Source organism: Suillus discolor (genome assembly GCF_016758755.1).
Source record: "Suillus discolor strain FC423 chromosome Unknown F5147scaffold_7, whole genome shotgun sequence".
NCBI lineage: Eukaryota > Fungi > Basidiomycota > Agaricomycetes > Boletales > Suillaceae > Suillus > Suillus discolor.
In genome coordinates, this window is record NW_024541254.1 from 739058 (window position 1) to 760433 (window position 21376).

The 21376-nt window shown below is 47.1% G+C and overlaps 8 protein-coding genes across 8 annotated transcripts; 4 read left to right on the forward strand and 4 right to left on the reverse strand.

Annotated features, from left to right (window-relative positions):
- Positions 1-17: 17 nt before the first annotated feature.
- On the reverse strand, positions 18-2864 carry F5147DRAFT_675555 (glycoside hydrolase family 13 protein). Its single transcript, XM_041435923.1, has 10 exons — positions 2473-2864; positions 2301-2416; positions 1932-2253; positions 1438-1880; positions 1073-1385; positions 950-1022; positions 834-903; positions 619-780; positions 313-561; positions 18-259 (listed from the first exon to the last, which is right to left on the reverse strand). Exons 1-10 carry the CDS (start codon positions 2726-2728, stop codon positions 218-220), a joined length of 2046 nt encoding a protein of 681 aa, XP_041297358.1. The 5' UTR covers positions 2729-2864; the 3' UTR covers positions 18-217.
- A 29-nt stretch (positions 2865-2893) lies between these two features.
- F5147DRAFT_675557 (uncharacterized protein) lies at positions 2894-5577 on the reverse strand. Its single transcript, XM_041435924.1, has 6 exons — positions 4230-5577; positions 3965-4207; positions 3741-3913; positions 3477-3693; positions 3339-3424; positions 2894-3288 (listed from the first exon to the last, which is right to left on the reverse strand). The coding sequence occupies exons 1-6, from the start codon at positions 5485-5487 to the stop codon at positions 3001-3003; spliced, it is 2265 nt and encodes a 754-aa protein (XP_041297359.1). The 5' UTR covers positions 5488-5577; the 3' UTR covers positions 2894-3000.
- A 130-nt stretch (positions 5578-5707) lies between these two features.
- On the forward strand, positions 5708-6544 carry F5147DRAFT_386700 (uncharacterized protein). Its single transcript, XM_041429539.1, has 5 exons — positions 5708-5840; positions 5897-6011; positions 6068-6164; positions 6214-6331; positions 6380-6544. The coding sequence occupies exons 1-5, from the start codon at positions 5721-5723 to the stop codon at positions 6479-6481; spliced, it is 552 nt and encodes a 183-aa protein (XP_041297360.1). The 5' UTR covers positions 5708-5720; the 3' UTR covers positions 6482-6544.
- A 215-nt stretch (positions 6545-6759) lies between these two features.
- F5147DRAFT_386693 (transmembrane adaptor Erv26-domain-containing protein) lies at positions 6760-7997 on the reverse strand. The gene is made up of 5 exons (XM_041429538.1): positions 7902-7997; positions 7797-7843; positions 7662-7741; positions 7238-7610; positions 6760-7182 (listed from the first exon to the last, which is right to left on the reverse strand). Exons 1-5 carry the CDS (start codon positions 7922-7924, stop codon positions 6809-6811), a joined length of 897 nt encoding a protein of 298 aa, XP_041297361.1. The 5' UTR covers positions 7925-7997; the 3' UTR covers positions 6760-6808.
- Positions 7998-8069: 72 nt separating this feature from the next.
- F5147DRAFT_675562 (Snf7 family) lies at positions 8070-9102 on the forward strand. Its single transcript, XM_041435925.1, has 5 exons — positions 8070-8165; positions 8219-8238; positions 8289-8366; positions 8424-8639; positions 8701-9102. Exons 1-5 carry the CDS (start codon positions 8150-8152, stop codon positions 8980-8982), a joined length of 612 nt encoding a protein of 203 aa, XP_041297362.1. The 5' UTR covers positions 8070-8149; the 3' UTR covers positions 8983-9102.
- Positions 9103-9385: 283 nt separating this feature from the next.
- Positions 9386-13522, forward strand: F5147DRAFT_568558 (phosphoinositide polyphosphatase; the record flags this gene model as incomplete). Its single annotated transcript, XM_041430908.1, has 21 exons — positions 9386-9614; positions 9671-10149; positions 10207-10386; positions 10439-10505; positions 10563-10857; positions 10906-11022; positions 11071-11285; positions 11336-11427; positions 11479-11555; positions 11606-11672; positions 11727-11781; positions 11878-11965; positions 12017-12101; positions 12153-12233; positions 12283-12473; positions 12526-12634; positions 12688-12826; positions 12880-12969; positions 13011-13166; positions 13215-13259; positions 13305-13522. The coding sequence occupies 21 exons, from the start codon at positions 9386-9388 to the stop codon at positions 13520-13522; spliced, it is 3075 nt and encodes a 1024-aa protein (XP_041297363.1).
- A 94-nt stretch (positions 13523-13616) lies between these two features.
- F5147DRAFT_769381 (uncharacterized protein) lies at positions 13617-15491 on the reverse strand (the record flags this gene model as incomplete). The annotated part of the gene is made up of 7 exons (XM_041441040.1): positions 13617-13750; positions 13799-13889; positions 13944-13968; positions 14023-14530; positions 14587-14792; positions 14840-15041; positions 15092-15491. The coding sequence occupies 7 exons, from the start codon at positions 15489-15491 to the stop codon at positions 13617-13619; spliced, it is 1566 nt and encodes a 521-aa protein (XP_041297364.1).
- A 67-nt stretch (positions 15492-15558) lies between these two features.
- On the forward strand, positions 15559-17560 carry F5147DRAFT_675565 (P-loop containing nucleoside triphosphate hydrolase protein). Its single transcript, XM_041435926.1, has 9 exons — positions 15559-15619; positions 15683-15779; positions 15832-16529; positions 16580-16695; positions 16755-16838; positions 16896-16965; positions 17019-17058; positions 17105-17127; positions 17190-17560. Exons 1-9 carry the CDS (start codon positions 15593-15595, stop codon positions 17223-17225), a joined length of 1191 nt encoding a protein of 396 aa, XP_041297365.1. The 5' UTR covers positions 15559-15592; the 3' UTR covers positions 17226-17560.
- Positions 17561-21376: the final 3816 nt, after the last annotated feature.

Sequence of the window (21376 nt, forward strand, 5' to 3'; positions counted from 1 at the left end):
CATGTTTATGAATAGGACCCGAAAACACTTTATCCGTAGCCTAGGCCCGTATGTACTAGACTGTCCATTTCTAGCGGTTGCACACGATATGTCATAGTGGACACAGAAAACTCGAAGTATATATACATGATGATCAAGTGATATCCATAGATCATAAATGAAAATTCCGACGTTTGAAGCGTTCAAACTTTGAACGTGACTGAATGAGCCAGCAGTTTTATTTCCCGAGTACCACGCAAGTTCTGGAGGGTATGTAGATCTATTATCATCAATTTAAGTCAGATGTCACAATACATTGGGATGAGGTCGTACCTGCAACCAATTCTTCCTCCCATTCCATTCCATTGGAGTTGTAGTAAACTTCCCGCCACATGAAACATTCTCGAATCCGCCGAATTTCTTTTCGTCGCTGGTAAGGATGATATGATATTCCCCTGCTTCATCGACACCAATGCGATAATCCGTGAAGGACTTAGTAGGGTGGAAGTTAAAGACAAAAAGAAGGCCAGATCGTTCATAGGCGATCATCTTGTCACCCCCGTGTTTGAGAGAGACGTATGCCTTTTATTGATATAAGTTAGCTCGATAAGTATCTATCGTGTCATATCAGATCCTAACCTGAGGAGCTGAAAGCCATTTGTGCTCTTCTTCCAGGTGGTTTATCGCAGCATCGAAGTCATTCAGGTATCGGTACCGAAGGTTTTGATCATCTACAATATTCCACTGTCTCCTGGCATGCTGGAAGGAGTTGTTGTTTCCTTCTCGAGGAAAATCAAGCCACTGGACGAGTAAATATGAGAGGACAGTGAGTGTGGGATTTTAGTATTTCTTACTTCTGGGTGTCCAAACTCGTTGCCTTCAAAATTCAGGTAGCCTTCTCCGCCGAGCGAGTGGACCAGGAGACTGCAGTTATGAGTATTTATATGCGGCCGCAGACAACAAAACCCACCGAATCATCTTATGCAGAGAGAGGCCTCGCGCGATGATGGGCGTCATTGGTGTCAAATCCGACATGTGCGTATCTGTGGGGGCGTTCGGGTTACATATGATACACACGATTAAGCGAACCCACACATTTCCTTGTCCATTAACCAGAAAGCCAGAGTCTTGTCTCCCACCAGGGCCTGGTCGTGGCTTTCAGCGTACGCAACGCTCTTCTCGCCGTATCGTCGATCTGTAAGGGTGTGCACAATATTACCCATATCCCACTCGTCATCAGTCTTGTGCTTCAGCAGTTTGATCCACATGTCCGGGATAGCCATTGACAAGCGGTAGTCGAATCCAATGCCTCCTTGAGATACGGGGATGCAGAGCAGAGGCATACCTGAAACGTCTTCTGCGATCGTGATAACAGACGGATATAAAGCATGCATCGCATCATTCGCCTTCAGATTGCTGTTAGTAGCGAAAACAATGGTACGTCAATGTAACATTCACCAGCATGAGGTACACAATAGCCTCCTCATCTGCTCCCGGACCAAAGTAATCAGGGTAGCCACCCGAGAAACCCGTTCCGATACCATGATGGACATACATCATGCTCGTGACACCGTCAAACCGGAAGCCATCGAACTTGTACTCCTCCATATAGAAGCGAAGATTGCTCAGTAAAAACCTCAGAACTTCGTGGTTCGCATAGTTGAAAAGTCTGCTGTCCCACAGCTCATGACGTCCTTTGCTGCCTTCGTGGAAGTATTGGTGATCAGATCCATCAAACGCGTTAAGGCCGTCAAGGACGTTTTTGCAGGCATGCGAGTGTACAACGTCCAGAAGAACGGTTATACCCATGCCGTGAGCAGTGTCGATAAGCTCTCTAAGCTCCTCAGGAGTGCCATACCGAGAGCTGGCAGCGAAGAAGCTGGTTACTTGATAGCCGAAAGCTAGCATGAGGAAGTTCAGATTGAGGTGCGGAACGACGGCTCATCACGTACATGCATAATAAGGATGTTCCATAATGGCCATTAGCTGGATGGTGTTGTACCCCAGAGCGTGAATCCTCGGAAGCGTATCTTTCGTGAACTCTTTGTATGTACCTACGCGGTGTTCGCTAGTTGAAATTCCTACATGGGCCTCGTATATTCTTATCGCTCTCGGTTGCGGTGGACGAGGGTTTTTGAACTGATATTTTTCCGAAGTAGAGGGATTCCAAAAACGTCCTTCATAGGCAGGAGAGAAGGCCAAATCTTGGGTGACACGTTGGATCCAAGCAGGGATACGCTCGATACGAGCACCAGAGGGTGTGATCATGGAAATCTGACGAATTTAGAACAAGAAGATTACTACAGATCAGATACACTCACTTTGACCTTGGAGTCATGAGGTATCGCGCACACCCCAGGAGCCTTGGGAGGGAGTGTAATTTCCCAGACACCAAATTCATTCTTTTTTAATGGGTGGGACATCCTGTTCCACTGGTCTGAATATATAATCAATGTTTCAATAACGCGAGGCAGCATGAAGGATAGGACTCACTGAAGTCACCGATGAGATTCGCCTCCATTGCATTTGGTGCCCACTCTCTGTAGACTATCTCACCACTCTCCTTGACGTTGAACCCCATTTTGTCGAATCCTCTAGTGAATTTCTCATATCCACCCTCATATTGGTCGATGGTATCTTTCCACTTCTGAAAGCGCTCGTGGCGGTGAGCGATAGCAGGGATGAACGGCTCGAGGTACCCATCCAGCTTTAACACAGATTTGGGATCAAAGCTAGCTGTTGCTGCCATTTTCTGGTGGGCTCGCGGACCGAAAATTTAAAACTTTGCAGGAGATGGGAGAAAATAACAAGGAACAGACGAGCCTCATCTTCCTTCTCTCCGCAATCTAGGTGGCAACAACTCAGATATGGGCTATGACGTCTGCATGATCGCTCAGAAAGGAAGGTTCCGCGGTTCTGGACTGGACATGGCCATACCTGCCCATTCATAGCGTTTGTGTAAAATTAGAGTGTACAACTTGTGGGGTATACTGCGACACAAAATAAAATCGATCATACAACTCATGGCTTCATCCAGCCTTTTTGAACTCCATACAACACAACTTCCCCTGCCGTCCTTGGACCAGAAGGTGGCACACACATTTTCCGCTTTCCCTTCCGGCCCTTCTTTGCCGCAGTAATACAGTCCCCCAATAACTTGTCGATCTCCACTAGGGAATCGTAACATTCTTGTTCGTCGTACCCTGTCAGGGATATGACTCGTGTAAGCTCAGCCGTGCTTTTCTTTCTCGTGGCAGGAGGCTTCAGTCGCTTTGAGTGTAAGAGCTTTTGTGTGAGGTAGTGAAGCCACTGTTTTGGGTGAGCCTTTTATATACAAGCAATGGGAATACAGTTCTTACCATGACATTTGTAAAGGGCTGATAGCCTTCCCAAGAGTTGCCATTATACTCTTTCATCATCCGGTAGACATCAAATTGGTAATCTCCTGCCGGTACCGATCAGCAAAGCGTATATCCCAGGGTATGTAAGACACTGACCCTCCCCTTCGAAAATTTCTTCATCAAACGGTGTCCAGTACGTCTTGGAACCTTGAGCATCTGTGGTTTCCATCCTCGAAAGCCCAAGATCTATGACAGTCGCCTTGACACCAAACCGAACGTCATCCATGCAGAGCTTTCTCCCTGCTTTTTTCGACGATAAAGTCCGATCAGGTACGTTCTTCACCAAGATCTGGCCCCAATGTAAATCACGATGCTATCTTTCACGTCAGCCACGACATCATTTATGGGAAAGAATCTCACTTCAAACGCCATAAGGTCTTCCGCTTGATCCAGAGCCGTGGCTATCTGCCAGAAGATACTGCATGCTTGGTGCCAGCCAGACCTTGCGGCGTTTTTGAATGTGAATGCTTCAAGATCTGGGCCACCATTTGGCAGGACAATGATTGCGTAGACCTGGGAGAGGCCAAAAGAGTCTAACTGACAGTTATAACAATTGTGATTCTTCGTGTCCATATGCCACCTACCTGGTCTTATACTCTCAGAACCCTTGCGCTCGTTATATTCATCCCAAAGATCAAGAAGCAGCGAAGGGTAGCGCCCACGGACGACGTATGTCCTGAGAAGCTTGATAAAGCCACTGCTCATCTCTCCCATCGCTCGGGTGACAATAATTTCCTTCATGACATCACTCGCATCACTCGGTGCGGGAGTCTCCAAGTCGTTCGTGATACGTTGTTCCTCATCTCGCAAGGGGATGATCTTAAGAACTACGTCACCGATGCCAAAAACCTCGGAAAACGAAGGCCTCGCCAATTTTCCGAAATTTGATATCCAGGTCATTTCCTTCCGCAGGCTGCACGATCGGATCGAATGGAAATGACTCTATGAAAGCAGAGAATTCATGCGGACAAGTCTGAGAGCACTCTGATAGGAGCGGAATTAGACAGTCAGGTTGTGGGGGTAGCAAATTTTCGAATTCGGTCACGTCCGAGATGTTAAGTTGCTCCAGTTCGAGAGAAAGGTCTGCATCAGTGGGTGTGGAAGGTGTGGGGAAGAAGTGCTGGAACGGTGCTCGACTTTGTCCTCGGCGTATAGGTGTCAGTTGTCGTACTTTTGTTATCGGCGGGGCGAGAGGCACGAACACTGGTTGCTGTTGTTGTTGTGTTAAAGGTGGAGGCGGCGGTAACAGTGATGAGGGTTCCTGGAGGACTGTAGGTAGCTTATGGGGTGAGGGTAGCTTATAAGGCGCAGGGGGGACCACGACCTCGAGAAATGAAGATTGTCGTGTGGAAAAGGTAGCTGTCGGCTCGATTGCGCGTTTGGGTGGGGGTTCATCGTCATCAGAGGATATGACGATCACCGATCGCATGCGGCTAAGGCGTTTTTTCGCTACCACGGTTACTTCCTCCGCATCAGAGTCGCTGTCACTGATGGCGATGATTGCGGGTTTGTTGGGTGCCTCCTTGCACCCGACCCTCGGAGCTGCCACAGTCACAGGATTTATCTGAACATCAGTCCGTGATACTCGCCGTTCCTGACTGAGCTTCTTGCCATCGTTATCGACTACAATGATATCAAGGGTCACAACTGGAGATGTAGGCTTCAGCGCAGCCCGTGGCGATGACTTGACTGGCGCCTTGCCCTTCTTCCCCACGAGTACTGAAGGTGGTGGAGCCATAGGCGACGCACCGTTCGTGCGCAAAGGCGTAAGCGGTTGACGAACAGGCGTCTGCGCTTCGAATTTTGAAAGTACAGTCTTCTTTTTTGACTTGACTGTTGGCTTAACCTGAGCCTTCTTCTTGGGTGGGCCAAGCGGGGATTTGGTAGGTGAGATATGTGCCCGCTTGGATTTCCCGTGCACTCGATGGCGAGGAGAGGGAGATAAGTAGATAGCATTTTCTCTTTGAACTTGCCTAGAAGCTGCTAGGTTACGCACTGTCTTGACGGGTGAATCAAAGGCATCCGACTCATTCCTCTCAACGACATTCACAATTCGGTGACCACGACGCCCATAGGCAAAGACTTGCTTGGTTCTTGCACTAAGCATAAGTATGGCAAGACGAACGATAAAGCTGAAAAGTGTGATCCACAGGATGGTGAATAATGTGAGGTCTGAAGTGGTCCGAAGTGTAATGCAAGTGTAGTGAGCAAAGAAGCGCGTGTTCGACTTTTCGGTTCAGACGCGTCTTGGTCACGTGCACACACGCGTCAAGAAAGCAACGCCGACTCTGGGCTAAAGCGCGCTAATCAGTTGAGACGGATCTTATCCACTTCCTTCTGATGGCATTACCACAATCTTTGAGAACATCCGTGACTCCACTAGAGCTTGAGCTCATCGCCTCTGAGCAACTGGTCGAGATTGTCCCCTTGATCACAATGGAAAAAACAGCTTTCATTTCGGTACGCATTAAGGCGCACCTCCATAGCAGTACCCACAAATGGTCGTACTTACATAGGGCGCATATGGACCACTACGACCGCCGGCAAAATGTCGGATACCTCTTTGGATGGCTACTAATCTGAAGCTAAAGAAAAAATGTCATATCGTACCCCCGGAATGGCTCAGTGTAGGTTTGTATACAGCCTTTCCTTGCTAATTACGCACTTACTGATGTACCATCTTCTAGATTTTTTGCAGGAGCGGCTAACAAGAGAAACGAGTCGGCCGGAATTTAGCAAGCTGCCTTTCCGTTTTGCAGAGATAGCCAAGGTCATCCTTGACGTGTTAGTAACACTTTTGTTTATTTAGTGACAGCATCTGACTTTGACCAAGTGCCTCGGATGATGTGCAGAATGCAGATAAAATCAAGTCATTACTGAAAGATCTTCGCGAAGCTCGACAAGCTAAAAGTCGCGATGGTTTGCAAAAATTAGATCACAGCGAGCTCAGTGTACGTTCCACTTGGTTGTCACATCGCGTATTCCTCATTGTTATGCAGTTGCCAAACCTGTGTTCTATGGAAATCAACGAGATTCGACCTTTCTTCATACAATCTATGGGAATACTAACACAGCTTGTTAGAGAGCCTTCTGCTGAGTAGCACTTGGCTTCTTGCCCTGGGTCGCGGAAATGCACCGGTGTGTCTATTTATCTGACCTCTGTAATTTGTTCAGTATCTTAACTGAATATTTTCAATCTCGCATCTCGAATGCCGAAGCCTGCATTTCATTGACTCTGCGAGAGTGCACTTCAAGAGAGGATTTATTAGGACTATTTACTGATGCTGCAAGACCAAAGCGGTGGAGGACAGGTCTCGCAGATCGCTGCTAGGCAATGTCATACTGCTAGTCTAGAGTTCGATGTACGTGACACATCGCTGAACAGTGCACTCGTCATATGAGATGATGACAATGCAACGCACATGGGATCAATCAAGCTTATTTCTTCTCGCTGTTAATGTTGCACTTCCACTATCAACGGTGACTCTCGTGGGAACTTGCGACGCCCGCCGTGGTGGCGAACCAAGGCTAAATCGATTGGGAGGCAATACACCAGTCCCGGTAACAGCATGGACTCCTCCAGGCGTATGAAGAGGTACGTGGTAGACTGTTGGTGACGAAGGCGCAGGCGAGCTTTCCCGGCGTATGTGATTGGGAGTATGCGGCGCTATCAGTCCATCCGTTACTTCACGCCTGAACGCCTTGGGAAGAAATGGAATGAAACCGAACATCGCCTTGAATAGAGACGAGTTTGACTGAGGCCCCAACGTTCGCAAGGTAGGGGTCGGCGTGCTGGGTATGCCTAGGTTTACAACCTGATATGAGTGCATGGTGACGAAACATAAGGGGTTGCTTACCAGATGATGTAGGCAAGGCATGATCATTTGCACTCAAACTCAAGAAGAGGAAGAGCGGGACGAGCCAAACGCAAACCCCAAAGAAAGTTGCAATGTCCGAAAATCCAGGTACTGTAGAATGCGTCGGAGTACGATATAGATATGACACCTGCCTTGCCTCCCGTGTGAGGTGTGAGAAGTAGAAGAACCAAATGAAGTGATCCGAGATTGCAAGAATGCAGGATGCAATAAAGGACAAGGATGAGAGCGAGATAAGTGGCCAGGTGCTGGAGAAGTTCTGCAAGTAGACAACGTGGCAGACTATAGAGAAAAGCGTTCGTGCTAAGGGAAGAGAATCTGAAATGTAGAGTGCAATGTGCAACACTATTATTGCCTTCTCTTCACGTAAGATAGTTGCCTTGGTTTAGAAAATGAGTTCACGAACATATGTCCCCCGCTGTCCAATGAGCTTGGCAAGACGTGAATGCTCCTCTATTAGCTCGGAGATGTACAACAGACCGCTAGCTAGAACTCTAGGTAAAAAATGGCAAGCATAAAGGTGGTGGAAAGTGTCACGAACCAAGTGAAAGTGTCATGAATGCAAGAGCAGCAACCATAGCAGCATAACTGTATGAGAGTGTGGCCATTCAATTAAAACTATTCGATATTTCAAGACGAACCATACCTGAGATAATGCAATAGTGACATGCCGCGAGGTTTTGCTTGGAAGGGACCACTGGTAGGTGACGGTCTATCAGGCCTTCAAGTCTGTATAAAACTGTTGATCGGCTAAGAAAGGGTTCCGCTGAAGCTAAGTGCACGTGATTGCTTACACCACAGCCACACATAGTCCGCATCTTCCACTTTGACTTGTAGCATCTCTTCTGAACGATCTTCCCTATTATCAACACCGTATCATTTGACTAATTGAACATGAGCAATATGGAAAGTGAGCAGCCCGTGTAACAGCGAGGTCACGAGAAATCCGTTGACACTTTGCAGAGACGCTATTTCAGCTGAAGGTACTTATCATCATGTCCGACAAGAATCCTCTTTAGATCCTCTCCCTTAGTTTACCGCCAAGACCCTTAATCGTCAAGCAAAGAAAGCGCAAAAGGATGAAAATACGGAAAAGGCTCGTCTCAAGAAGGTTAATTCCCACTGTCGTTCTGGATCAAACGCACAGCAATCTAATGGGTAACTTCAGGCGTTGCAGCAGAGAAATACTGATGGCGCGCGGATCTATGCTTCGAATGCCATTCGCAAGAAGTCCGAAGCTCTGAACTTGTTGCGACTATCTAGCCGGTTAGACGCTGTTGCCAGTCGGGTGGAGACTGCCGTCACAATGAGACAGGTTACTGGAAACATGACCTCCGTGGTCAAGGGCATGGACAAAGCAATGGATAGCATGAATCTTGAACGGGTGAGTAAAGGATCTATCCTTCGCTACTCCATATTATGACCTCTTTCGAATGATGTCATAGATTTCGCTTGTGATGGACAAGTTCGAATCACAATTCTCCGACCTAGACGTCCAGACGTCTTACATGGAGGACGCCATATCAAGCACAACGGCTGTATCAACTCCGCAAGATCAAGTAGACTCTCTCATGCGGCAGATGGCAGAAGAAGCCAACATAGAATTGCAGCATGATCTCGCGTCGAAAGACCTGTCTGGTGTTCCATCTCTGGCTACGAAAGAGAGTATTGGCGAGGAAGACGACAAACTAGCAGAGAGACTGAGAGCTCTGAGACCGGCGGCGTAATGATTTAGTTTATTCATCGCAGATAGATAGAGGTATTCAATCTCGTGGATTTTGTATATCGTAGTACGGATTGTACATCATATTCATTACTCTTATTCTTAAACAAACTTTGTTCACTGCACTCTTACATAAGTTCTGTACCACTGCTAACGGTTGTTTGGATTGAAGGCTTTTGCCAAACAAACACGTCCGAGTTGGGCTTGGAAGTTCGGATACTTATTTGGAGTCTGGACTTCATATGCCAGGACCGACCAATCAGGTCCATACAGATACTAGAACGCCAGGATAGTGTCTTATTAGTGCCAATACAACAGACAGACAGGCAGCACTACGGGTCACTGCAACACGATTGTCTCGGTCTATTACCTTGAAGTTTCTTCCCAGCCCGCGGCTACCTGATGCTATGCATCTCTACTTAGGTCACAACCCTCGTACACTCTACCTGGTAACTGGATCGCATGACGAGCGGAAAGGACGACCGCAACGAGCTCTCGTATTTCGTGCTGTAGAAGCCAATCCAGCACAGGTGATCGTCGAGTTCCTGCCGAAGGATGAGGTCAATCTGACCGGCGCTGTGAGACTTACCAGCCGCGTCATTAAAGGCTGTCTTGGCCTTATCTCTGTCGAAAATGGTATGCTTATTTACATGTCTAGCTGGTTCAACTTCATCGTTATCACTTATATATAGATACTTTCCTCGCAGTGGTGTCCTCTGCGACGGAGGTTGGAAACACCCGCCCCTCCGACTCTCAACCTGAATCTGTAGCGAAGATTCACGAAGTATTGTTCTACTGCCTCACTTCCCACTCATGGGACGATTTTTCTGCTTCCCAAGATACGCTTCTTAATCCAGAAAACGCCGATGCACTCATGACAAGAGAGCAGCAGCACTATTCTCAGTCTACCACACCTCCTGTGTTTGAGCATCCGTGCATGCCACTCACCAAAATTCTTTCATCTGGTTCATTCTACTATGCTCTCGATCCTGCATGGGATCTCTCATCTCGGCTTCCCGTTCGTCTGGCGAGAGATCGATCCAATGCACATGATATCGGTATATTTGATGAACGCTTCGTCTGGAATGAATATATTGTCCGCAGTTTGCTTAATTTCAGAGAGAGACTGGATCCCCTTGAAAGGGAGGAACTTGACAAGTGTCAATTTATCGTGCGCTTGTGCTCGTTTTTTTTTCCTTTTGAAGATTATATGTAACATGTCGAATAGATATTAGCCATACAAGGCTACGTGGGCGTCTTTACCATGGCTTTGCCTGCGCCGCCGGTCAACGGGGCACCCATTATTGCGACATTGTCATTGATTTCTCGCCTGGGGTGGAGACGAGCTGGCACTCGTTTCAACACTCGGGGTGTAGATGATGACGGGAACACTGCTAATTTTGTTGAGGTAGGTAATGAAACACCGAGTATAAAGTCAATGCCTGATTTGCATTCGACAGACTGAAACTATCCTCACCACTGATCAACATTGCGTGAGTTATACCCAAGTCCGAGGAAGTGTCCCATGTGCGTTTTCGCAGCAGGGGATTTACATACCAGCTATTGAAACCCTTTGAATTACAGTATTTTGGGAACAACAAGGGCTCCAGACCTTCGGCCAGCGCATTCAGATTACACGGCCGCACGCCTCCCAACCTGCATTTGAGCGCCACTTCGCGCATTTGATGGAGGAGTATGGCGCCACTCATGCCATCAACCTTTTGGGTTCCAAAGAGAACGAGGCCATCTTGACTTCTGCATATGCAAAGCACCTGCAAATTGCAAGAGGCATCTGGGGTGATGAGCTCAGTATTACTCACTACGATTTCCACAATGCCGTGAGGATAGGTGGTCATGACAGTGTAATGAGGGATGTCTGGTACGTCATGGTCTCTCAAGAGATGGTCAGTTCTTCATGGTGAGACAGTCGTTTGGAAGGCGTTAATAACAACATGGAACGTTACGGGTTCACTATGTGTGATGCCAGCACCGATAGTCTGATCACAGAACAAAAAGGCGTATTCAGGACGAACTGCCTTGATTGGTGAGTCGAGCACCTCATATCAGAGTCTTTGTGTTAAATGAAGCATAGTTTGGATCGAACAAACTTTGTGCAAGATATCTTCTCTCGTAAAGCCTTGGAACAATACCTCAGTCTCGTGCATCGCGAATGGTTACAGGCTGGTGCGCTCTGGATGCACCATCGCGAGTTATGGGCAGAAAACGGAGACGCCCTCTCTCGTATCTATGCTGGTACTGGCGCACTGAACACGAGCGTCACTCGGACTGGGAAGAGAACATTGGCAGGTCAGATACATGTCATCAAAATATTGTGACATTTCTGATGTACTTTGAAGGCGTTTTGTCCGATGCGACGAAGAGCGTGTCGAGAGCATACATCAATAATTTTCAAGATAAAGGAAAGCAAATTGCCATTGATATGTTTCTTGTGAGTGTCTTCTTTCGATCTTCTTTCTGAGTCACGAATACTTTTAATCAGGGCAATATGAATAACCAACGTCAAGTCAATATTTTTGACCCAATACATGACTCAGTCGGAAAGGCGCTGCAGCAACGGTGAGTGGAATTGGCACGTAGGATGATCTCACTGCCAATGCTGTCATAAGCTTATCCGAGTACTCGACTACCCAGTCGTGCAGTATATTCACAGGAACATGGAATGTCAATGGCCGGGTAAGGCAGATTATGCGTATACTTGCCACTGCTTAACAGTTCCCCCCCGCACAGCTGCCGTCGTCAGAAAGTCTGCTGCCGTGGCTCTTCCCGCGGGACAGTAAGTCTGGTTCCTCACCCTGAATTGCATTTTAATAGCAGTGTCTTTTGAACAGATTTTATAGAGTATACAAACCTAGTTGTATTCAATGGCGTAACTGACAAGTTTGTAGACCCGATCTTTTTATTCTTGGCTTCCAAGAAATCGTTCAACTTACCGCACAGCAGATTGTGCAACCAGATCCAGAAAAGAAGTAGGCAATATTCTGCTATACGAGGGTCATGCATCCTGACATCATCATTAGGCGTATATGGGAACAGAAGGTCATGGAAACCCTTGAACGTCGACCTCAAAGAACGTGTGATTATGTGCTCCTCCGCAGTGAACAAGTGATACACGTCCATGCTTAGGTGAAGTAATACTGAACGCCATCATTGCAGCTTGTCGGGACTGCAATTCTTGTCATAGTTCGCTCAGAACTAACAGCTGTTATACGGAATGTCGAAGGAGCAGCTCGAAAGGTGGGCCTTGACTACATAATTTGAGGTCCTGGCTTGAACATTATATCAGACCGGTCTGCGGGGCATGTCCGGAAACAAAGGTGGTGTTGGAGTCCGATTGGACTATCACGATACTAGCTTCTGCTTCCTGACTGCTCACCTTGCCGCCGGGCATAGCAACATCGAAGAGCGGAATGCGGACTTCCACACAATTGTGAAAGGTTTGCACTTTCAAAAAGGAAAGACGTTGTCCAGCCATGAGTAAGCTTGATTCTTGGGAATGTAGAGCTTGACACGTATAAGCCCCCAACAGAAATATCATATGGCTCGCAGACACGAATTACAGGATAGACCTTGACAACGAAAGCGTCCGAGCCCGGTCAGAGGCCGATGATTTTGATTCTTTGGTAGCAGCAGATCAGGTGTGTTCGACGACCAATAAACAATTGCTTGCCCTAGATTAATCCTACGACAGTTGAGACAGGCAATCGACAACGGGGACGCATTTGCTGGATATGAGGAAGGACCCATGTTGTTCCGTCCCACTTATAAGTACGACCTGGGTACCGACAACTATGATACCAGTGAGAAGATGCGCATTCCAGCTTGGACTGGTAAGCGTTCTGACGTTCAGAGGGTGCACTCACGTGAATTACACATCTCGCAGACAGAATTTTGTTCAAAGGCCGATTCGATCTTGCAGTATACTCCCGGGCTGAGCTGAAAGGCTCGGACCACCGTCCAGGCAAGCTCTTTTGTGGCTGTAATCTTCACGTGCCACTGATTGCTGGCACCAAGTTTTTGCGCTTTTTAGAAGTGAGGTGCGAATCATAGATGTCGCAAAGAGGGCCGCGTTATCTCGGCTGCTCCTGGAAAACACGCTGTCAGCTACTCCAGGCGAGAAACTTGATGAAAAGCTTGCGTCCTTGGTACTTCCCGATGACTATTCTGAATGTCTGTGTTGTATTAGCTTAGATATGCGCGAAGCTCATATTTTACCAGTGCCCCCGCCTAGCACCGATGATGATGCATGGTGGAACAGACCTGGTAAGCATGTAGCACATCAGCACACATGCTCTAACACATCTTCAGAACATCCAAAAGGCATCTTTCCCATCTCGGTAGCTCACCTCTTGGAATCAAACGCAGCCAACCCTTTTGACTCGCCGGAGGAATCTCCTTTTTCATCCTCGCCATCGTCCTCTGACGAAGAATTATATTCACATGCAATGGGATTGCAATCTCCGATCACACCTGTTCGCAAACCTCCACCTCCACCTCCCCCACGCTCACGGTATACCGATGTGTGATACAGAGCTTAGATTGATTATATGGTTGGCATCGTCATATAGGTCAACAATAAAGTAATGAATGGAAGAAGTACAAGACTGCGGCACGGACATATCAAATTAGACCTTGCTTTTTCAGGTCCTCGTAAGTCTTCCTATTGTAAACATTGCCCTCGTCGTCCTCAAGTTCTTCCATTGTTTCCTGCTCGAAAATCTCATGTCGTCCCTCTTGCTTCAACTTTTCCGCCACTAAATAAAATTTCAACGGACATTCTCTTTGAAAGTGAAAGCACTTACGTGAGAGGGCATCTTCAATGCGAGTGATTTCGTGGAAATGTTTTGTGTTCGGCAAGCCCAAAGCTCGCATGCCAAAAGCGTGCCGTGATTCCTTCATGGATCAGTGATTAGCCTACCACTATCAAATCAAAGCAAGGCAGCATACTTGGAAGTGCCGGTCAAAATTTTTCCTGTTGCAGGGTTGTAAGCTTTCATACGCTATATTGGAAATTAGAAGCTACTACCTTCCCATGTACACGTGGTCAGAGCATATCTCGCAGCGATATTCTACTCCAAGGCCGTGAAGCTTGTAAAGCCAGTATGGAATTGGCTTGCCATCCCAGCCAAGCGGAAGTTTCAGGGGATTGTAGATCCTCTCCTCTTCCTCTTCTTCAGCTGCAGCATCACCAGATGTATTGGTGGGAGCCGGAGGAGGTTTCGACTGTTCAAGCAATTCTTGTTCACGTTCGCGCGCTGTGAGGGAGAAGCGACGTTCCACATTGGATTTCGTCTCGCTGATAGTGGGGACTAGCACCACAATAAGGGATGTAGAAAGATACGTTAGCAACGCGGAGCTCCGCAGTCTGGATTTCAAAAATTGAACATTGCTCGCGGGTTGTGCGGTAATGTTTTGTGTGCCATTTGGATTTTGCGGAGGCGTTTCAGAAACGGCCTGCTTGGCAATTGCTTTCATATGTTTCTTGGAGGTCAAGTGGGCGTCATAAACGGTCTTCTTTGAATAGCTTTTCTGGCCTGGGCGGTGCCAACGTGAACACACGCGATTCGTTGAGATAAACGACTTAACTGACAAGCAGAGCACCAAATTCCCTCTCCTGCGCCGTCTGTATCCACTGATTGCTTGACGGTTTTATTTTCGTCCCAATCGACAAACTCGCCATCGTCCCATTTTTGGTAAAATTCGACTTCAGCTTCCTGGTGTTTTGTTTGAATATCTACAAGCGGCTGTGTCCGTTTTACAAAGGACAGGAGATAATCATGCAAGTGTTGAATGTACCTGGATAAGGAGTGAGGGCAGCTCACACCAGAATATCCACGGCTTACACCTCGTAATCTTTCGTTGCCCTAACCTCCCTCGAAAGCTCGCTGTGCAGTAGACCGTTGGGAGCAGCAAGCAGGATATCAAGATACTGAAGGTAAGGCAGTCGTTTTGAAATGTTCTTCAAGTTGTTGTATGCGGTGTGATTCGTGTACAAATCAAGGTACTTTCCATATGCTTCTTCACCAGAGAAAAGTAAAGATATGGCTGGAAAACAAAGGTGAAACAGTGTAAGATTAAGACTGCTGTGAACGCACGGTCTTCCTCCTCGTAATCATCTTCCAGCCCATCTTGATTACCTTCCTCCAAGATGGCAGCAAGCTCCATGTCGAAGCCTCCTGCTACAGCATCAGGATACTTGTTGTAGTGGTCCTGAACCTTCACCAACCGCGCATAGAATTCAGAAAGGTCATTCTGCGCTGCTGCTGGAGCGCTAAGTGTGCCTATCTCAACTTTCCGCGCATCTTCATCAAGGTAAGAGTTGTGCAAGGCTGTCACACGCGACGAGATGCGATCCAAGACCTGAGCTGCTTTGTGTTCTGTCTGAATCTTGATTTCATGAGTCGGTTGATTTCTTGATAGCAGTGAATAGAGAGCAGTTTCGTATCTTTCTATCTCCTCGTGTGTCTGACGCTGTGTTTCGATGATGGAGTCCATGTCGCCCAAGACTATACTTACTGGAATGTTCAAGTCCCAATATTGGGTTATATTTTCAATCTCCGATCTTTTCACCACCTCACCCATCTTCATAGGTCAACATGTCTGGGATCAACGCTGGAGACGAGGCAAGTTTGTCAAACAGGGCAAAATAAATCGCGTGGTTGTGCATGGTCTAACTGATTTCACAGAAACTTGTATTTGAGTCCTCCGAGGCAGTCTCGGTTGTGTCGACTTTTGATGACCTCAACTTGAAAGAGGACCTTCTTCGCGGTATATATGCGTACAGTAAGTTCATTTTTCTTGTTTCAGTGTTGCAAGTGCTCAAGTTTGTGTACAGATTTCGAGAAACCGTCTGCTATACAGCAGCGAGCTATTCTCCCAATAACGCAGGGTCGCGATGTCATTGCACAAGCACAGTCTGGAACCGGTAAAACTGCCACCTTCTCCATATCTATCTTGCAGTCTATCGATGTCTCTGTTCGCGAAACACAGGCACTGGTGCTATCGCCTACGCGCGAACTGGCAACCCAGATTCAGTCTGTGGTTCTCGCTCTCGGTGACTATATGAATGTCCAGTGTCATGCTTGCATTGGAGGTACATCCATTGGCGAGGACATTCGAAAGTTGGAATACGGTCAACACGTGGTGTCCGGAACCCCTGGCCGTGTTTTCGACATGATTCGGCGCCGTGCTTTGCGGACGCGCAACATTAAAATGCTGGTTCTTGATGAAGCAGACGAACTGCTCAATAAGGGGTTCAAGGATCAAATATATGACGTATACCGTTACCTTCCCCCAGCTACTCAGGTTGTCCTACTGAGTGCGACACTGCCTTACGACGTGCTGGAGATGACGACAAAATTCATGACCGATCCCATTCGTATCCTCGTCAAGCGTGATGAGCTGACGCTAGAAGGGATTAAACAATTTTTTGTTGCTGTAGAAAAAGAGGACTGGAAGTTCGACACGTTGTGTGATCTGTACGACACGCTTACCATCACACAAGCTGTCATCTTTTGCAACACCCGACGCAAGGTATGCCTCTGAACAAATCCCTCTTCAATGTAGCTTACTGGTTGACATAGGTTGATTGGCTAACTGAAAAGATGCGCGCGGCAAACTTCACCGTGTCATCGATGCACGGTGAAATGGTTCAGAAGGAAAGAGATGCTATCATGGCGGAATTCCGCGGTGGCACATCGTGCGTAATTTTTTTTTTGGGCTCGCTTGAATCTGGAAAAGTTTTGATCTCTACTGTAGTCGCGTGCTCATCACGACAGATGTTTGGGCCCGAGGGATTGATGTCCAACAAGTCTCCCTTGTTATCAATTATGATCTCCCGGCGTAATTAGTTTTGCCTCGATTTTTTTTTCAATCTACTGACTGATCCGCCTCACTCAGCAATCGTGAGAATTACATACATCGCATTGGGCGCTCTGGTCGTTTCGGCCGGAAAGGTGTTGCTATCAACGTACGTCATGTCCTGCGTCACACCCGCTTGATAATTCATGTATAATTCATTAGTTCGTGACTGTTGACGACGTGCGTATCCTGCGCGACATTGGTATGTTATCTTTACCTGGTCACCTTCATCGCTCACTCCACCCCAGAACAATTTTACAGCACACAAATTGTACGTTGCCCCCTCAGTCGTTGCTTCACACTGTCTTCCTCACTGATGATTCAATTCACAAGGACGAAATGCCGGTCAATGCTGCGGAGCTTATTTAGGAGTGATACGGCAGACTGCAGCCAAGTTATTACTTGCATTGAGCCCGAATGATATTCAATGGTCTGCATATTTGTATTTTATGACGTTTTATTTTTTTTTGCATTCGTCTTTAGTTGTGGTTGTATCCTTTGACTACCAATTTGTATGGGTTGTCACTAAAAGGCCATGTTGTCTTTGATTCTGGGGTACCAATTCATGTGAATATCGACCATTGTATGCACGGCATTCCCATCGCTTACACTGTTCGCCGTTCCGAGAAATGTTATGCGCTCGTCGGCATCGCATGGATTGAAGGCTTAGTCTATCTGTGCAGTACTCTAGTACATTAACGGACCGGTGTAAGCAGATCCCGTGGGCGTTTGTTACGCCTTGTCTTGTACTCGGGTCTCACTTCGCTGACGCTATGACTTTGTTCTATTATCTTCCGCCCGATCCGTTTAATGTTTCCCGTTACCACGGCGGGTTTCTAGCCGCCGGAGTACGTGATATTACTCTAATTTATTTCCGCCCCCTTTCAATCTTGCTCTGATCTGCTTTGTTCTTTGCTGTCATTCTTCGCTGTGCACCCTTTGTTTAACCAGTCTCTCAGCGGTTTGAAATAGAGCTTCTGCTACCTTGTTTTTTTCTATCCGTCACTGGTCATATCCGATGTAAAAGTTGGTGACGGAGTATTCCGAGTACTTAGTCTTCTTGAATATCATGTAGAAGTGCGGTACCCCGCCGCTTGCCAGTAACAACACCCGTCTGGGTGATATCTGCTCTGAGCTTGCACCACGTCATTAAAAAATTTCGAACGAGCAGTCTCGAGTAGGTGGCAAGGGCGCATGTCTTTCATAATGGTGCGTCTGATAATATATATTCCCACCGTGAGTGATGTGTTGCACGTCCATAGTTCTACTACTGAGTGCGGAGATCAATTCATAGTTGCGGCGTCTGCGGCAAGATTTGTTTGCCTTTCCTGCGAACCATCTTTGAAACCATATTCAGAGAACTGGGAGCATGCCGCTGTTTCAGTGCGCATGTCAGTACAAGTCTGATCACGCATGCCAAGTGGAAGGTGCTGCTTTTCCCATGATCCAACTAATGTGGTGTAGAAGAGATGAACAGCATGACTTATTTCACGCACTCGTGCGGACAAATATGATGAATTGAAGAGATAGCAGATCAATTACTGCTGGCTCCAACGCACCATACCTTCACTTGTGACCTTAAATTGTATTGAGGTCTGGAAAAGGTACTTACGGTCCCCTAGGACGGCCGGTGTAGAACAAGATAGAACCAGTGTCTAGGGGTGATAGTGTCAACAGTGGTCTAGGTGAATCATTTCAAAACAATAGAGGCTTCGATATCATACAGCATGACCTTGGACTATTTCATGGCACGATAAACGATAAACGATGTTACACGAGAGTGAGGGCGTGAGGTTTTATGTAATAAGACGGTAACTTATGCGAGTACCGCGTCAGTAACGCTACTATGTTCGAGTTCTAACACGGTTCCTGGTCCCTCTTTTGATTGTGAAACGTGAGGAAAACGGGACAAGCCCGATGGAACCTTAGGAACTACTGCAGAGAGACGATGCGATCATCGCATGCTTTGACGTTCTGAAGTTCTGACACAAGAAATTACAGGACGATCGAAGATCAGATTTGTTGAGATACCAAGATTAGACTCAAGTTGAAAATGATTCAACAGGACCTGTGGGAGGCATCGGGGAGTTCATCGTGTGCGGCATAATCGACTTCCACTTTTTAAGTACTGCTATAAGCAATGTACTTCAGTTAACGAGTGAAGCAGCCAAGAAATGTGGACACGAAGACAATGTCATGCCGACGCAAAGCCACCGGACCACTATTTGGGACCGACCGTCGGCGGCGACGAGATAAAATGCTAGTCATGGTGACCATGTAGTCACCTCTTCACACCTGAGAGGGAACAGTTAGCCGCCGTATACCATTTATACCACCAACCGTTGGATCAACACGTTCCTGAGTTGAATTGTGAGCGAAACATTTTTTGAGCGCGCAGGAGATTGCAGGGATGCGGCGGTGCGACAATCGCGCGATGACGTTTGACCTGCCACAGCGAGAAATGGTTCAAAATTATGGGAACTGTTTGCAGGCCGAGATCAGCATCTTGAGAGCGAACGGACGTTGGCCCGATGGGAGAAACTAGCATTGACACCGAGGATCTATGAATCATGTGGCAGCATAATCAAATTCCACTGACTTGCTATGTAAACTTGAATAAGCATCAGTTAATGGACGAAGCAGCCAGAAAATATGGACATGAGGCCGTGGGGCCGGTACAAGTCGACCGCTATCTTGCGACCGAGCATTGGTTCAAGCATGGTGATTAGCATATACTCTAGCCGCGATAGATGTCCATGGGACGTATATACTTTGCAACTTACGCCCGAGCTCGACCGGGACGGTCCACCATGTCCCCATACCGTTGGACCGCGTTGCCTGAAATAAAATGTGAGCCGCGCGGGTGACAAAAAAAACAGGGATTTTACTGATTTTTAGTGCGGCTATACATGTCAATCTTGAATATTCTGGAGAATTGTGCGGCCGGGAAGATCTTAGACCTCTTCAGAACCGCATGCGCCAAGATTACCACGTCGCTACTAGCAAATATCTGAGTAAATCACTATAGCCACAATTGATCATCACAGGATGCCATGTGTCGGGTATTGGTTGGATGTTACACCTTTTGACCAGTCACCGCAACGCTATAGAAGGTCGGTACATTGGGTATACATACAAACAAACAGTGGAGCAGAGTACTTGAAATAGAACCCCTAGATTGTCCCAAATAATTTCGGATCATGAAGATACTTGATAATGACTACGTGACTGCTAACCAGCTCACTGAGTGCTCGTTTTTGGATAGTCCGCAAGGTTTCTGTGAATGATGACAACACTTCTCAAACCGATATGAAAGTGTTTCAGCGCTGGGGAAGCTTCACGGCATTTGCGAAAAGGCCGGAGCCCCGCAGTCACGGCACAAGTTGGTCAAATACACTGCGATGTCATGAGCAAATTTGGCGGATCAAGCTTATCTTGGAGAAGTTGATCTGAGCTGCACTTCGGAAGGAAGATGAGGATAATAGAGTTGGTGGGAGCGCGGGTTGCATTCGCAACAACTAATTTTGAGACACTGTTGACATGACGCTATCGGTGATAACATGACAGCTCAAAGCCACGTTCACCGACGTACGTCAAGCCGTAAAGGTACTCACTTAGTCGCCTCCGGGCCGAAAGGAGGTAACTTAGGTTATAGCAACGTTTTGGTGCTGAAACTTTTCTGCAAGAATTGTGGGTCATTATCTGGGAAAGAACGCCGTTTTGAGTTCGCCCCACGTCTGCAGAAGAAGAAAAGGTATGCTGTCCCGGCTCCTCCGCTCGCAATCATCCGTACTTCTTGATGGAATTATCAAATTCCGTCGTCCTATAATGTGCGTGACATTGACGATATGGTGCAGGTCGTAAGATCACATGTGTATCGACAAGGGGTCAGGGTGCACATATTCGTTTTGAGCTCTGATCCCTTACTCATCAATCGTGCGACCACTGCGGGATTGCCATTTTCATAGCTGTTTGTCTTCACCGTTAAATGGATGCCGAGAATGGATTTTTGGTCTTCCCCATGTCGGCCTCATTTTACTTGTCGTGTAAACGGTGAGAGAATTATCTCGTTAGAATGGCCCTGATTTCAGGTATAAAAGACATACATATCGAATAGCTCCAGAACCACATCCCGATTATCATTATCATGTGTTACTGGAGAAGGTGGGTAGCCACTTGTTCGGCTGCAGCCATCGTCATTGACCCGCTGTCGTCCAGAGTGCGCAACTATTACAAAGGGTATGATCATATTTAGTGGTCAGAATACTTGACATCATCTTCCTTCATAGCTGCGGGCACTCAATAAATCTGGTACGATTCTTGTTAGCTTCACAGGTGTTGAATTTAGCCAATACATCACCTTGTGCAGCCCGACGAAGAGGTCAGAAGCAAGTAACTTTTTTGTTCGTCATCTTACCAAGTGCCTAGATCAAGTGCGACCTTAGAAACTGCAAATTCAGCCCCAAGCATTCACCGACATGTATACCGCCGCAGTGCACTAAAGTGTGCTGGCAGTAGTA

Excerpts from the sequence above, each read along its gene's own strand:
- F5147DRAFT_386693 (XM_041429538.1), bottom strand. The coding sequence starts at position 7,924 with ATGTCACTATTGCATTATCTCAG. Across the intron at positions 7,611-7,661 it reads TTGGACAGCGGGGGACATAT|GCAATAATAGTGTTGCACAT; the intron begins GTTCGTGAACTC and ends CGTGAAGAGAAG. Across the intron at positions 7,183-7,237 it reads TGCCTTGCCTACATCATCTG|GCATACCCAGCACGCCGACC; the intron begins GTAAGCAACCCC and ends TTGTAAACCTAG.
- F5147DRAFT_675562 (XM_041435925.1), top strand. Across the intron at positions 8,367-8,423 it reads AAAAGGCTCGTCTCAAGAAG|GCGTTGCAGCAGAGAAATAC; the intron begins GTTAATTCCCAC and ends GGGTAACTTCAG. Across the intron at positions 8,640-8,700 it reads ATAGCATGAATCTTGAACGG|ATTTCGCTTGTGATGGACAA; the intron begins GTGAGTAAAGGA and ends ATGATGTCATAG.
- F5147DRAFT_675565 (XM_041435926.1), top strand. The coding sequence starts at position 15,593 with ATGTCTGGGATCAACGCTGGAGACGAG. Across the intron at positions 16,696-16,754 it reads GAATTCCGCGGTGGCACATC|TCGCGTGCTCATCACGACAG; the intron begins GTGCGTAATTTT and ends TCTCTACTGTAG. Across the intron at positions 16,839-16,895 it reads ATCAATTATGATCTCCCGGC|CAATCGTGAGAATTACATAC; the intron begins GTAATTAGTTTT and ends CGCCTCACTCAG.
- F5147DRAFT_386700 (XM_041429539.1), top strand. The coding sequence starts at position 5,721 with ATGGCATTACCACAATCTTTGAGAACATCCGTGACTCCACTAGAGCTT. Across the intron at positions 6,165-6,213 it reads GCCAAGGTCATCCTTGACGT|TGCCTCGGATGATGTGCAGA; the intron begins GTTAGTAACACT and ends ACTTTGACCAAG. Across the intron at positions 6,332-6,379 it reads TAGATCACAGCGAGCTCAGT|TTGCCAAACCTGTGTTCTAT; the intron begins GTACGTTCCACT and ends ATTGTTATGCAG.
- F5147DRAFT_675555 (XM_041435923.1), bottom strand. The coding sequence starts at position 2,728 with ATGGCAGCAACAGCTAGCTTTGATCCCAAATCTGTGTTAAAGCTGGAT. Across the intron at positions 1,023-1,072 it reads GTTAATGGACAAGGAAATGT|ATACGCACATGTCGGATTTG; the intron begins GTGGGTTCGCTT and ends ACGCCCCCACAG. Across the intron at positions 260-312 it reads GGAGGAAGAATTGGTTGCAG|ATCTACATACCCTCCAGAAC; the intron begins GTACGACCTCAT and ends TGATGATAATAG.
- F5147DRAFT_675557 (XM_041435924.1), bottom strand. The coding sequence starts at position 5,487 with ATGCTTAGTGCAAGAACCAAGCAAGTCTTTGCCTATGGGCGTCGTGGT. Across the intron at positions 3,425-3,476 it reads AGAAATTTTCGAAGGGGAGG|GAGATTACCAATTTGATGTC; the intron begins GTCAGTGTCTTA and ends CGGTACCGGCAG. Across the intron at positions 3,289-3,338 it reads AGCCCTTTACAAATGTCATG|TGGCTTCACTACCTCACACA; the intron begins GTAAGAACTGTA and ends CACCCAAAACAG.